Source organism: Acinonyx jubatus, chromosome A3, assembly GCF_027475565.1.
Source record: "Acinonyx jubatus isolate Ajub_Pintada_27869175 chromosome A3, VMU_Ajub_asm_v1.0, whole genome shotgun sequence".
NCBI classification, from domain to species: domain Eukaryota; kingdom Metazoa; phylum Chordata; class Mammalia; order Carnivora; family Felidae; genus Acinonyx; species Acinonyx jubatus.
Window position 1 is genome coordinate 108493637 of NC_069388.1, and position 14651 is coordinate 108508287.

The 14651-nt window shown below is 44.7% G+C and overlaps 1 protein-coding gene across 1 annotated transcript in view; it reads right to left on the reverse strand.

Moving 5' to 3' along the window:
* VIT (vitrin) overlaps positions 1–14651 on the reverse strand; it is a 104906-nt gene that overhangs the window by 43414 nt on the left and 46841 nt on the right. Inside the window, exons 5-6 of the mRNA XM_015064230.3 lie at positions 10940–11073; positions 5802–5879 (exon numbers count right to left, since the gene is read on the reverse strand). Coding sequence (XP_014919716.2) covers positions 5802–5879; positions 10940–11073 — 212 coding nt within the window. The remainder of the gene's footprint in view (positions 1–5801; positions 5880–10939; positions 11074–14651) is intronic.

Sequence of the window (14651 nt, forward strand, 5' to 3'; positions counted from 1 at the left end):
GGAACTTTGGGGCTTTCACTGTGACTTACTCTCAGAGAATGCATTCTAGATGTTCTAGCTTAGACTGGTTCATGACTAGTCAACTCACTCCTCTGGGCCCCAGTTTTCTCATCTGTAAAATGGGGTGATGGAAATAATTACATGGTAAGGATCACCTAGATTCTACTAAATTGTGCTCTTCATTCATGTGTAATGATTTACATTGTTTCCATGATTTAAAGAAATTTTTTTAGTTGGGGCACCTGGGTGGCTCAGTCAGTTGAGCATCCAACTTCAGCTCAGGTCATGATCTCACTGTTCGTGGGTTCAAGCCCTGGGTCGGGCTCTGTGCTGACAGCTCAGAGCCTGGAGCCTGTTTTGGATTCTGTGTCTCCCTCTCTCTCTTCCCCTCCCCCACTCATTCTCTCTCTCTCTCTCTCTCTCAAATAAATAAACATTAAAAAAATTAAAAAAATTTTTTTTAAGTTTTATTTATTTAGTTTGAGGAAGACAGAGACAGTGTGAGTGGGGAAGAGGCAGAGAAGGAGGGAGAGAGAGAATCCCAAGCAGGCTCCATGCCCGATGTGGGGCTTGAACCGTGAGATCATGACCTGAGCTGAAATCAGAGTCAGACACTTAACCGACTGAGCCACCCAGGCACCCCTCCACAATTTTAAACAAGTCTTAATGTGTTAGTTCTCTGGGGGCCCTGACAGTTTCTCTGAAGGTTTAGGGCACCAGTGGCTATCCTCTGGGCGTTGGATATTGTATTGACAGCCATGGTCTGTGTCAGAAGGGGACACAAAATGGTCCCCAAACTGAAGAGCACCCCAGTCCTGGGAGGGACCAGTTACATGTGTCACCTGAGCCCCCCAGCAGGGACATTAACTCCTATGCCTGCTTCTCTGTATTAGTGTCCTAGTGCTGCTGTCATAAATTGTCACAAACGCACAAACTGGCTTAAAACAACAAAAATCTATTCTCTCACAGCTCTGAAGGCCAAAAGTTGGAACTCAAGGTGTCAACAGTCAAGGTATGAGCGGAACCTGCTTTCTGCCTCTTCCATTGTCTGGTGGCTGCTGGCATTACTTGGCTTGTGGCCACACCCCTCCAGTCCTCAAGGCCAACATCCTGAGTTTCTCTCTGCTCTGTCTTCACATGACCGTCTCCTCCATGTGTATCAAATCTCCCTCTGTCTCCCCCTGCCCCAGATAATTCAGGATAGTCTCCCCATCCAAAGATCTTGACCTAATCCCATTGGCCAAGCACCCCTCCCCTTTCTTGTTTTGCCGTATATAGAAGAATTCACAGATACCAGGGACAAGGACGTGGGTATCTTTGGTGGTGCTGGGGCATTTTTCAGCTTACCACAGCATCGTAGCCATAGCTTTATTATTATTATTATTAAGTTTATTTATTTTGAGAGAGAGACAAGTGACAGAGCAGGAGCAGGAGAGGGGCAGAGAGAGAGGGAGAGAGAGAATCCCAAGCAGACTCCATGCTCTCAGCATGGAGCCCGACATGGGGCTCAATCTCATGAACTGTGAGATGATGACCTGAGCTGAAATTAAGAGTTAGATGCTTAACCAACTGAGGCACCCAGGTGCTCCCCGCCCCCAGCTCTAGCTTTTAACTCTGCTTAGGGATATGAATCTTTGGTACATAGAACAGCAGGCCAAAGGGACAGCATCTGAGATTAGGTGCCGTGCTGTTCCTGTGAATCATCCAACTTCCTCTTTGACACTGTACAGCATGCTGGGAAAACAGTGTCAGCACCACGACCTTGGACCGGTCACGCAGGCACATGTGTGCCGGGGCATTTAGACCCATCACCCAGCACTGGCATCTGCTCGTTTCCCACCCTGCCGCTGTCACCTGTGAGCACTGACTCGGGAGAGCATATCAGCACACAGTGCCCCAGACACAGGTTGGAGTTTGGCCGTTCAGTCTGCTCTTGTAGGCCATCCGGGCTCTCCTTTTCCCTGCTGTCACTAACAGTAGGTCACCTTCAAATCTGCCCGGAGATGGTGGCAGACGATTGCTAAAGAGCTGGCAGCAGCTCTGGGGGGGTCAGCCAGTCTTCACGCCATCCTTGGGCAAAACCAAACCTGCGTGGTTTATGACATTTCTGTGACTTCAAAGGAACTGAGCCTTCATGACAATCCTAGGGAAGTTTCTGATTTCTCCAGAGTAGTCTTCTGTCTTACTCTCTGGTAAATGCTCTGAAGCATTAGCGTCTTGTTAGGGGGATGTGGGCCCAGGTAGGACCCGCTTCATACAGGGAAGAGCCATTTAATAGAATAACATATATATTTTATGAAATAGGATAAAAGTATTAATTTGGAAAGAAAGATATAAAACCTACAGTACATTTTACTTGGAAATTGTTAATTAAGCCACAATTAAAAATAAAACTTCTAGCAGTAATGAATTTTGTCACCTTACACTCATGAGATATTGAGAACATGAAATGTCTTTTTCTCACACCATTGGCTAACTGTGAGGTTTCCAAGCACCCCCAGTCTTCCTTTGCTAACATTGATGGCTGGAGAGCAGATTAAATATCCTGATGGCAGCCAGTCGTGTTAGCTGCTTAGGACACAGATACTTTCAAGTGAGTCATAAATTCAACCAAGAGATCCATGTGTCTGGTTTTCCATGGTCTTCCATGGGCTGTTATTTCCACCTGCTCTCCTGCCTGGAACAGAACTGTCTTTAAGATGAAGACAGAGAAAGAACTCTTCCCCAATTGCTCCCAATTCCTTACGGAACATAAGGCCTGATGTGACCCAAAGTGAATTCTTCATTACACCAGGTTCCTTTTGAGCAGTTAGAAACGAAACCATTAAAATGGTTTCTTCATACAATGTCAGATACACAGAAGCCTCATGGAAATCTTTTCAAAGATTTTCATGGGAAAACGTGAAAATTTCCTTTAGGCTCTTAACCTATTACTCTATGGACAAAGTCATGTAGTGTTCTTTTTTTTTTTAATTTTTTAAGTTTAGTTATTTATTTTGAGAGAGAGAGCAAGTGAGCATGAGAGGGGGAAGGGCAGCAAGACAGAGGGGGAGAGAGAGAATTCCAAGCAGGCTTTACACCATCAGCTCAGAGCCCGATGTGGGGCCCAAACCCACAAACTGTGAGATCGTGACCTGAGCCAAAATCCAGAGTTGGATGCTCAGCGAATGGAGCCCACCCAGGCGCCCAGGTCATGAACAGTTCTGAACAACCTGCTCAACAGCAGCAGGAGGTCCTCAGAGCTCCCTACACCTGACTCATCATTGAATCATAGTGACGGTGTTAAAATGCAGACTCTGGGGCCCTAATCACATAGATTCTGATGCGCTGCATCTGGGACAGACCCTGGAAATCTGATTTGAGAACCGTCAGCCAGCATCAGGCTGGACTCCTGACTTCAGGCCTCAGCAGCTCGGCCACTACTGTTCCTTTGCTGTAAAATGGGGATGGTCAGACCAACCTGACGAGGCCGGGTCCTAACTAGGCACCACGTCTGTGAGGGGCCCGCACAGTGCCCGGCACGTGGTGGGCACTTGGCAAGTGGCAGTAGCTGACACTTATCATTGTGTTGTGTCACCCCTCCCCTTCCCCCAGTGGAGGACAGTGCGGACACTGAAGCCCAGTTAACAGCAGTGTCTGGAGGTCAGGGTGACGAGGGAGGGTTTGCTCTTCCCGCCACTGACTCAGGATTATACACGAGGGCAGGAAATCTATTCACTAAGCATCTACTACGTGCCAGACACCGTGAAGGCCTCTTTGACAGCGGCATTCACATTGGATACCAGTCACAGTCCCAGAAGCCAAGCCAAGAAGAGGTCTCACAGACAACAGGTGGCAGAGCCAGGATTCGGACCCCTGTTGGTTTGATTCCAAATTCCGCATGTCTTTCCTCCAAAGGGGAACACAGTGGAAGGCAAGTCATCAAAAGCCTCGAGATTCCTGAATGCGGTTCCCACCAGAGGGTGGCCCAAGGTCTCTCTAGAGTGGTGGCGGAGCCTGTCTTATTCCCAAGACGGGGGGGGGGGGGGGGGGGGGGGGGGGGGGCAGGGGTGGCCTTGGTGGGTACAGGCTGTGAGGGCAGGAGGCTCTGCGAAGTCAAGTGTAATGGATTTTGATTTTCCTCTGGGGGGTGGGAGGGGCCGGGGCACGTGGCCAAGGGGAAGCAGGAGGGGGCTCTCCGGCCACTTTCGCTCAGAACCCTCTGAGAAGCATTTCCTTCCCTTTCTCTCGCTGTAGTGCCAGCGATGCGCCTTCTCGGGTTTGGTGAGCTTCTCTGAACCAACACTTACCTGTTTTTACTTAGTTCAGAGTAGCTTGAGACTCGAGCCCAATACCAGCTGCCTGCCTGACAGTTGCTGCCTGCCTGGGGAAACAGCATTTAAATCAGAAGGAGCTGCCCCTGGCAAATCAAGGTGCTTTGTAGTTTTTTTTTTTTTTTTTTTTTTTTTTAAGATGTTTCCTATTTGTTGAGTGAGCTCTTTTCCCATGGAAGAAGGCTGCTTTGCTGTGAGGGGGTCATCCTGACCTGATTTACCTGTTAACTCACTGTCTTGGAGGGATTAGGAAGCCTGTTATCTGCACATGCCAAGACCAGAGCAAGTAACTGCTGGCCCCATATCTTCATCTCATCTGCTTCCCCCCATTTCTATAGGAATTTTGTCATCGGGATAGGAAAAAAGGGGACCCCCCCTTTTATGGTTCTCACTGGAATTTTTTTTTAATATTTATTTTTGAGAGAAAGCCTAAGAGCGTCCACGAGTAGGGGAAGGACGGGGGGTGGAGAGGGGGGACACAGGATCTCAAAGCAGGCTCTGCACTGACAGCAGAGAGCCCAACATGGGGCTCGAACTCACAAACCATGAGATCATGATCTGATCCAAAGTCGGATGTTTAATCGACTGAGCCACCCAGATGCCCCAGTGCTTTTTATTATTTTTAAAATTTATTTTGAGAGAGAAAGAGAGGGAGCCAGTGGGGGAGGGGCACAGAGAGGGAGACAGAGAATCTCAAGCAGGCTCCACGCTGTCAGTGCAGAGCCTGATGTCGGGCTCGAACCCACAAACCGTGAGATCACGACCTGAGCTGAAACCATGAGTCAGACACTCAACTGACTGAGCCACCCAGGTGCCCAGAGACTATAACTTTAAAGAGTGGTTCCTCTAGAAGCTGGGCAAGACCCCAAGTGTCCCTTTTGTGTTTATGTTGGAAAGGGATGTTTATCCCTTCTCTTTGTGTGGGAAATCAAAGTGCCCCCAAAGACACAATAACGCATAGCCTAGTTCTCCCTTGACACAAAAACCTAGAAAAAGGTATTTTCCTGACCTGAAGTCTATCTGTGCTCCCTTTGTGGTTCACATGACGCACAACCTCATAAACACTGTATCTTTGGCTTGGGTTATTTCTATTAGTTGTTTTCTGTTAACACCATCCTTTTTGCTTCCCTTCATTTCATACCTAGTAAGAGACAGCTTTTCCCCTTTCATCTGCCAGGGAACATTTCTAGACAGAATATCCTGTCATCTTCTAAAGTAACAATACAATTCAAGGCAACAACCATTGTGAATGAAGATTACAAAACATAGAGATCATCTTGGAACTCGAAAACCAAAACCAAAAACTGAAGCCTTACTCTTCAGCCCCAGCCATCTGATCCCCTTGATTTCTGGGGCCACGTTTCTGGCATTGGTGAAAATATTGCTGGCATCATTGGGGCTTGACCAGATGTTAATTTCTACACTACCTTCTAAAACACGTGTTTACAAACTCAGAATATTTAGATGAAATCACATATGAACACTTGCCTGTTTTCGCAGCAGGGCTTTTAGATGATGAGTATGTGAGCGCCGATGGGTAAGTTACACCCTTTTGGGATTTACCTTCTGCAAAAAAGAAACAAATTATTTGTAGAGCTAGAAGTTTTAGATGGTTCTATTCTGGTATGCTGATTCCCTCTTTCCTATTGATCTCTCTTGAGTTCAATAAATCGGTGGTCTCCCCCACCAAGCTGAACTGCTGATTACAATAAGAAAGTCAAGTGAGGTTTTGTTTTCCTGTATAGGCTGTGTTTTATTAATATTAGAAAGGAAGCAATAATATCTCTGTGACTCAGAGTTAACATTAGCAACCCTCGTTCTGCCCATGAAGATGTGACATGTGAGCTAAGGTTTTCATATGTGTGGTGCTGAATGTTTAATTAGGTCAGTAGATGAATGTAAAAGCACTCCCCGTGCTCTCCTTCTGGATGCTCCAGAGCTCTGGTCACAAGCTGGCTGTGCATGAATGGCTCTTTCCCCCTTTCACGGACCCTGTGGGATCCATTTGAATTCCATGGCACTAAAGAAACCTAGAAGTAGTTTTCAAAATAAGCATTTGTTGCCCACCTAGGGAAAGAAAGTTTAGAGGCCAGGTGAGGAGAAGGAATGTTAATATGTATCAGGGAAAACAAAGGAGGCATAAAAAAGAAAAACGATCAGGTGATTGGAGCTGGGTAAGCAAGTACCAAGCCTGATAGGACTGGAAATTGCCCGGAAAAGGCTATGGCGTCTAAAGCCTTCCTCCGCCAGGAAATGATGCCTAGAATTCCACACAAGAGTTTTGCTCCGCTTCCAAGTGACAGTGTCACTTGGAAGGTGGAATCTCCCTGGAGACTGGGGATTTGTCTCACTTGGTAACCGTTGAGACACTGCCTCAAGCGATGGCTGGTATGTAGGAGATGATCAGTTAGTATTTATTCGAAGGAGGAATATCTTCATGCTTAGATCTCTGTTACAATTTCAAATACCTTTAGGAGGGGTCCTACCTGGTATCTAATATTTGTATCGGACAGTGAAAGAATTTTAAATCTCAATCTAAGGAAATAGTTTTATAGGATGGGCTTGGGGACGAGATGGGGAGGAGTACTGAATGGAGAGCCCGAGCGGTAGAACAGAATCTAGTGCACGATTCTTGCCAAAAGCCCTACTGACACAAAAGGTTGTAGAGCCGTGAAGCAGCCAGAATGATGGGGTCTCAGAAAGGACCTGGAACTGGGAATGAGAACATCTACGTTTCTGTTTGTATTTGCCATGTATTCTCTGCCTCAGCCTCTGAGACTCTCATTTTTCTCATTCAGGAAATATGGACAATGATATGGACCAACTTACTACATATTAAGTTGTAGGGGCCTAATGAAAACAAGAAGTTAAAATGTTCTGGAACCATGTATTACCAGAGAGATGCAAAGGTTCTCTGCTGGTATGGTCTATAAATATCACTCAAAGTGGGGATGAGGCAAAATGTTTGGGCTGACTGAGTTATTTTATCCCATTAAAGTCCCCTGGGAACAGAGTTTTCCAGGTCCCCTGCCCTTGACTGGGCCTCTTCCAAATTGTGATTGAGGTTATTTCGGGCCCAGGGAGGGCCCTATGGCCATTGGCCTCACTTGATCAACAGAGGGGACTGCACAGACATGGTCTTCATCTGTTTACTGTTCTCACATTTAAAATCCTATGGCTTTTCCTGCTTCTATTCAGAAGGAAAAGGAGCATGAGCTCAGTTTTCTGAAATGTGGATCAAAGAACAAACGGGCAGTATTAGGAAGTCCCTCTCTGACCATTCCTATCCACGGACCGCCAAAAGATTGTGCTGACCAAAAAGGCATATCCTATCGTCTGCTTCCATCCCAGCCCACCAAAGTGAATTAACTAAAGGAGCACAGTGATGCGTGAAAATTAAAAATAAGAAGGTCATGGAGGCACCGGAGCCTTCAGAGGAGGATTCTGACACCATCCAGCTGAAGTTGGTGGCCTTGAGCTCCCAGATAGTGGGGAGCGTGGCTTGGCTGCTGGCCAGTGTTGCCCCCCCAAGTCACCCATTCGAAAGAGATTCCTACTCATTGCAGAAGCACCAATGTTTATTATAATTGGCAAAAAGTGTTTTGGTTAAATGTCACTAGGTGAAATGAGGGGACATGGAAGTTGAGTTTGTAGGGAATAATCTCAGTAGACTGATTTTCATTTAAAAAACCCAAAACATCTCTACTCTCTTGGAGTTAATTTTTCCTTTAAACCTCTGTTGGGGATTCTTGAATTGCAGGCTATGCATTTAAGATGGAAACAATCTTATTTAGCCAGGAGGTACTTGGTAAACACCTATGTGGGGATTACATTTCTCTATATACTTGACAAATTTGTAGTCGAGCTATTAGCATTTTCATATGGCCCCTGTTCTGAATTCTCACGGCACTGTGGTTGATGACTTTCCACTACCTGACATAGAAGCCAGTTTAATTTGAACCCTAGGCTGCAGAATTCTGCAGGCAAGAGGAAACAGGGATTGCTCAAGTTGTGAAGAATCCTAAAAGGTCTGTTTGTAGTTCTATTAAAACTCTGAAAAAAGCCAACTCTGATCAATGGAGGATAGTAGGAGTTGGGGCATGGGATGCATAAAGGTACCAGAACACCATCCAGATGGGAAGACCTACTATATTATGAAACATTTTTCTTTTCCTTGCTTTGGGTGGTCTTCCACAGGTGGCTCCTCAGGAGAGTTTCAAGATTCCTAATCTTGTTGGCATGCCAGAAGCTTTGCTAGAATATAGTTTAAAATCATGTGAAACCTCTTTGAAGAAAATGGGATATGCAAGACCCAGCATAAGGCCAAGTACAACACAAGGATAGAACACTATGTTGTGCTCAAACACCAATGAGGACGTGCCAAAAAAGCCCGAAGGGCTCCCACTGGCTGAATTTGGAAAATTTGAGCATCAAAAAGAATAATGATAGCCAAATTATGGAAAGAGTGCAAATTTCCATAAATTGATGAATGGACACACACATACATACATATATACATACAATGGAATACTACTCAGCGATGAAAAAGGAGGAAATCTTGCCATTTGCAGCAATGTGGATGGAACTAGAGGGTATTATGCTAAGTGAAATAATCCAGAGAAAGATATCAGATGATTTCACTCATATGTGGAATTTGAGAAACACAATAAACATAGTGAAAAGGAAGGAAAAATTAGATAAAAACACAGAAGGAGGCAAACCATAAGAGACTCTTAAATACAGAGAACAAACTGAGGGTTGCTTGAAGGGTGGTAGGTAGGGGAATAGATTAAATGGGTGACAGGCATGAAGGAGGGCACTTTTTGAGATGAGCACTGGGTGTCATATGTAAGAGATGAAACACTGGGTTCTACTCCTGAAGCCACGACAACACTATATGTTAAATTAAGAAAAGAATACTGGTGATAATGGATTATAACATATTTTCAAAAACAATCCACGACTCCCTAGTGGTACTTGAAAAAACAGGTGTGCAGAGAGGGGAAAAAAACCCTCTTCTTTATGTAAGAAAACTTGCTAACAAATGTGGAAGGAATGACAGAATTAGAACAATTATAATTTTGCAAATTCTAGTGTAATTCTTGCTAGTGCAAGGATCATCAATGGATGTTAAACCATTGGATGAATTTGTTGGGGAATGAGCTATTCATGCTGATTTGAGGTATCTCCCTACAGATTGCTTATTCGTTACAAAGTATCTCTACCATGGAGAGATACTGTAAAGTATCCAAGCAGTCCAGTTTAGCATCACCGACAACTGGATAAACTGACATTATTGAGTCTTCTGATATGACCACTGTGATAAAGCACAATGTGTATGCTATGATACTACTTATGTAGTAACCTTGGCAAAATATGTAACCTGAATCCAATCATGACATGGCTGGACATGTTTGTGGTCCAGACTGGGAGACACAGTACTGGACAACTGGCTGGGACTTCAAAAATGTCACTGTCATTCATGACAAAAAAAAAGGTAGTGTGGTGGTAGATAGTTTTAGATTATTGGAGAGTTAATAGACATGACAACTAAAGGCAATGGATGATTTTTATTATTTATTAGACTGTGGATCTGGAAGGAAGGAAGGGAGGTAGGGAGGAGACAGGGAGACAGGGAGGGAGAGAGGAGGGAAGGAGAGAAAAGCAGGAGGAGGAAGAAATTCCTATGAAGACTAAGATAACTGGATACTATTGAGGAAGAACTATTTGTTGGATAACATAATTGCACCAATGTTAATGTTTTAGGTGTGGTATTGGTATTGTGGTTATTAGGAAAATCTTGTTTTTACCAGATGTGTGCAGAAGTATTGAGAGATAAAGTGTCATGATGCCTGCAGCTTATTTTCACATGGTTTAGAGCAAAATGTAGATAAATGATAAGTGGGTTAATAAAGCAAATGTTGCTAGGTGAAGGGAATGTGGATATTCATTGTACTATTCTTTCAATTAAAAAAGTTTCAAAACAAAAGTTTGCGGAATTCACAATAATAGGAAAGGGAGGGTCATGATAATACAGATACTAGGTCACCTTTTTTCCCATGAAATCACACTTGGAATTAGCTCATTGACATTACCTCATTGGAAGAGGGAGGAAAAGAGTGAAAATGTTATCTACAAAAATTCTAAGGAGCTAGATAGCAAGGACCAACGAGTGAAACAATCAATTAAATAAAAAGAAATCTCAAAATTGCAGCTCAGTTCTATAAGAGCCTATATCCCTTTCCATTTACCAGAAATATCAAGGAATGAGGTTCTAGATATGAGACATATTTGGCCTAACTAAAGGAGTAGTTCAAACCCGAAGTTATTAAATGTAGTTCATTTCATTAAAAGTTTGATTGGATTTATGGATAGCTGCAGTGTGTTTAAAATGAGAAATTGGAGCCTTTTAATATTTCCAGACTTTGTAGTGATTTATCACTGTAATTATAATTTATTGCTTCATGATCCTAATTATCAGAAGAGCTAATGCTTCAGACTTTTATGAAATGAGTTGGGCCATAAACTAAAACCAATAGAACATTGAAAAGAATACATTTCATCCCATGAGGTCACTTAAGCCAAGTGCCTGGGTAGGGCTGTGTTTCTCCAGTGTGTGGGCGTACCTGAGACGATGAAGGACTCTCTCCAGCGTGGCAGGGACAATGACTGGACACCATTGGAATAACTCCCCTTATAGCCAGATTGCCCGGCAACTTTCCGAACAAGTATTTTCCCTCCTGAATTATCAAGCACACCACTATGAAGAGAGAAAAAAAAAAATTGAAGAACAGAAAAATATTCTTTGACACAGTCAACAGACTGATATCAAAGTAGCCTCCATCTTTATTTGAAGATATGAAAGAGTGAGATTAAGAAAAGGTTTATCCTGACCTTCAGTCCATCCCCCAAGAAGGGTGCCTTCATCCCATGGCCCAGCATCTGACCTCCCAGGTCAGATATGCTTCTCTTATTACAGAACCTGCTCGTTCCATTGGGCAGCAATTTCTGTTTGCCACCATGCCTCAAATTTCTCTTCCTTGGTTTGCTCATTCTAACTAGATCTTTTGAGTAAAACTTCTGACAATTTCCAGTTTGGTTTTGTGACATCACAGAATGAGTCCAGTTGTTTCGGAGGGTGGCCATGAACTTTTACCAAGCAAATTATTCCTTTTATTTTGAGCAAGGGAAGGAAGGTGTGTGGCTATACTGAACTCATTAAATAGAGTCCTGAAGGACTAGAAATTGTTTCTTTAATTTCTAGGATTTTGAAGGTTTTAGATCCTGATGTAACAGTGACTGACATATATACCTCTTGGCTTGTATGTGAAGCAGGGGTCCCATTCTGCTTCCTCGGAATCACTTCACATTGTCATTTCCTTGCCCCAGAGCCAAAAATGGCTCCTGTGGGTATCTGTGATTTATGGCACAGAGGGAACTAAAAAAGCACTTAGATTTGTTCTCATCAACACCCTCCCTTCCCTCCAGGAGTGAGAGTTGCCATTTCCTGCCCTCCCACCTTCATGAACCAACAAGTTTCAAGACTCACCTGCTCAATGACCCAGAAGGAAAGATAGTGATAATAGTACTTGACATGTGGAGCGCTTAATTGATTTAAAATCATTCTCAGGTATGGTATCTCACCGGGTCCACCCAGCAAACCCCTGACTTGTGGCATAGAGGCAGTGCTGTTGTTCCCATTTCACAGAATTGGGCTTGGACCAGCGGAGTGACTCAGGCCAGATTTTGTAACTAGTAAATTGGCAAGGCAGGGATTTGAACCCAGGTCTCGCTGACCTGGAATCGCGGGTCGGTCCCGCTTGGTCACAGTTGCCTCTGAGAGTCCAAAAGCACAGGCACCAAACTCCTCATCTTTCCAAATCTTTGCAACCCTGCCCTCCTTTCTCTCGGGGGCTCAGGATCTGTTACCTCACCAATTCCAGCTGTGGCTAGGCTGGTCTCGGCTCCCCGGACAGAGCACCTGGTTCCCACTCCCGTGTCTGCTCCTCCTGCTCTTTTGCTCTGGAAAACCAGCTCCCACTTCCGCCTGACAAGGCCTGTGTTGCTCAGTGCCCAACCTTTTCTTCTCTCCAGAGATTCTGGAAAGACTTTGCGGCATCCCTTCCTAATGATGCCTTAGAATCTTGTCTCACAACCGAGACTCTGATCATATTTGGTCTTGAGCCATCTTCTAAAAATTTCTTGAGTTGCTTTTGTCTCCCAACCAGATTAGAAATGTTTGTATGGAAAAGGCAGTGTTTTAGGCTTCTGTGCTGGAAGGCCTGTCAGTGGTGTGCCACTCACGCTGGCTTAGGAAAGCCAGTTGTTAACTTTTCAGGATCGTGGGAGTTGGTTCTCTTCCCACTGTAGCTTGACTCAGCCACAGTGGGAGTATTTATGCCACAGAAGCTGGTAAAATCAGAATTACCCCTGCGTTTGAGGAGCTGGTTGTTAAACATTTACAAGCACAGCTCTGGTGCGGCTGAAAATTCTAGTTATTAAAAAAATTATCCCATGCTCCTTTTACTTATAATTAATGAGGGAATTAGAAATCACAATAACACTTATGTTTTTATTTTCTTCCCAAGAAATTATTCTGCCCTTGGTTTCATACTCCAGTGTATTCAGGAAATGTGTGTGTGCGTGCATTTGCTCCTGTTTAAGAGTCAGAAGAACAGGGGCACCTGGGCGCCTCAGTCGATTGAGCGTCCGACTTCGGCTCAAGTCATGATCTCACAGTTTGCGGGTTCGAGCCCTGCATCAGGCTCTGTGCTGACAGCTCAGAGCCTGGAGCCTGCTTCAGATTCTGTGTCTCCTTCTCTCTCTGCCCCTCCCTCGCTCACACTTCTTCTTAGTTTCTCAAAAATAAATAAATGTAAAAAAAATTAAAGAAAAAAAAAAAGAGAAGAACAGTAGCTGCCACCTAGAAGGAAGGGAAGCAAGCGAAGGGGGGTCTGTGTTGAGCTTCCCTCAGGCTGTTCAAGGAGATGGGAAGGGTGGGGGCGGCGGTGGTCTCAAGCTGGACAGGCCTACTGATATCCCTTGTGAGGGTGAGGTAAGGCTGAAAACCTAGACTTTGGGGAAGATGTGATACCCAGCTAGGGTGTGCTCCTGAGATTTCCCTGTTGCAGACCAGACTGATGCCTGACCCTGGCAGTGGACTTAACTGGAGGATGTGGATCTTCCCAGATATTCTAGAGAAGAGTGGATACTGGAGAGGTCAATGGTCTGTGAACTACAGGTGCTAGTAGTCCATGGAGATGGGATGCACTAGAGACTTGACCACTGTAGGAGACACTAGAGAAGAGAGACAGCCTGAAAGAGGCTGTGGTTTTGCTTATGAAGCAGATGGGAGTCATGGTACCTTGGAGAATTTATGTACATGTGCCCTCATTTCTATCCTCACTCAGAGATAGGCACCTCATAAATATTCTCCAAAAGAGCAAAGCAGTTTTACTTCTTTGCATTCCTTAGATGCCCTGCATGGTACTGGGCATGGCCTTCTCCTCCCTATCCCTGGTATCCAAGGATTGGGCTACGCTGAGGGTCAACTGCGTGGTTCAGAGAAAAGGGCCGTTTTGAACAGCTGCCATTCTCAGGGTGGGCCTGTGGTCAGAAATCAGCATGAAGAGGGGCGCCTGGGTGGCTCAGTCAGTTAAGTGTCTGACGTCAGTTCGGGTCATGATCTCATGGTTCACAAGTTCAATCTTCGTGTCCGGCTCTGTGCTCAGAGCCTGGAGCCTGCCTCACATTCTGTGTCTCCTTCTCTCTTTGGCCCCTCCCCACTCATGCTCTTGTCTCTCTCTCTCTCTCTCTCTCTCTCTCTCTCAAAAATAAACATTTAAAAAAATCAGCATGAAGAGTACTCTGCATGGGGATGGCCTCCTCATCACCCCATTGGGCAGAAATCTTCCCCCTCCCTGGCACTTGGTCCTACTCTATGTATAGAGGTTAGTTCGGGACAAGATTGAGCCGAAATATGATGCCTCCAGTGTGTTCATTATCCCTTTGGGTTGACAGAATCAAGGGAACCACTCATAATAAGACATCTGATTATGATATATTGTATTAATATTAAATTCTAACCGCTAAATCTGAATTTCTAAACCAAAGTATGCTCTCTCCAGCTTCCCAGTTCTGACCGTGGGGACTCTGAAGGGATAATATGGGAGGACCCGTGTGTACTTTCTACTCATGTTCTAGGTCTTAAAGCCTGCCTTATGAAGACAGACTCATTCTGTTTGTGAAAAACAAAACTGAGAGTATCAAAAAACTCCTATCTGTTCTCCCTTAAGGTCTCCATTCATCCTCCCCAGGGACAGTTTCTGAATAGTTTCT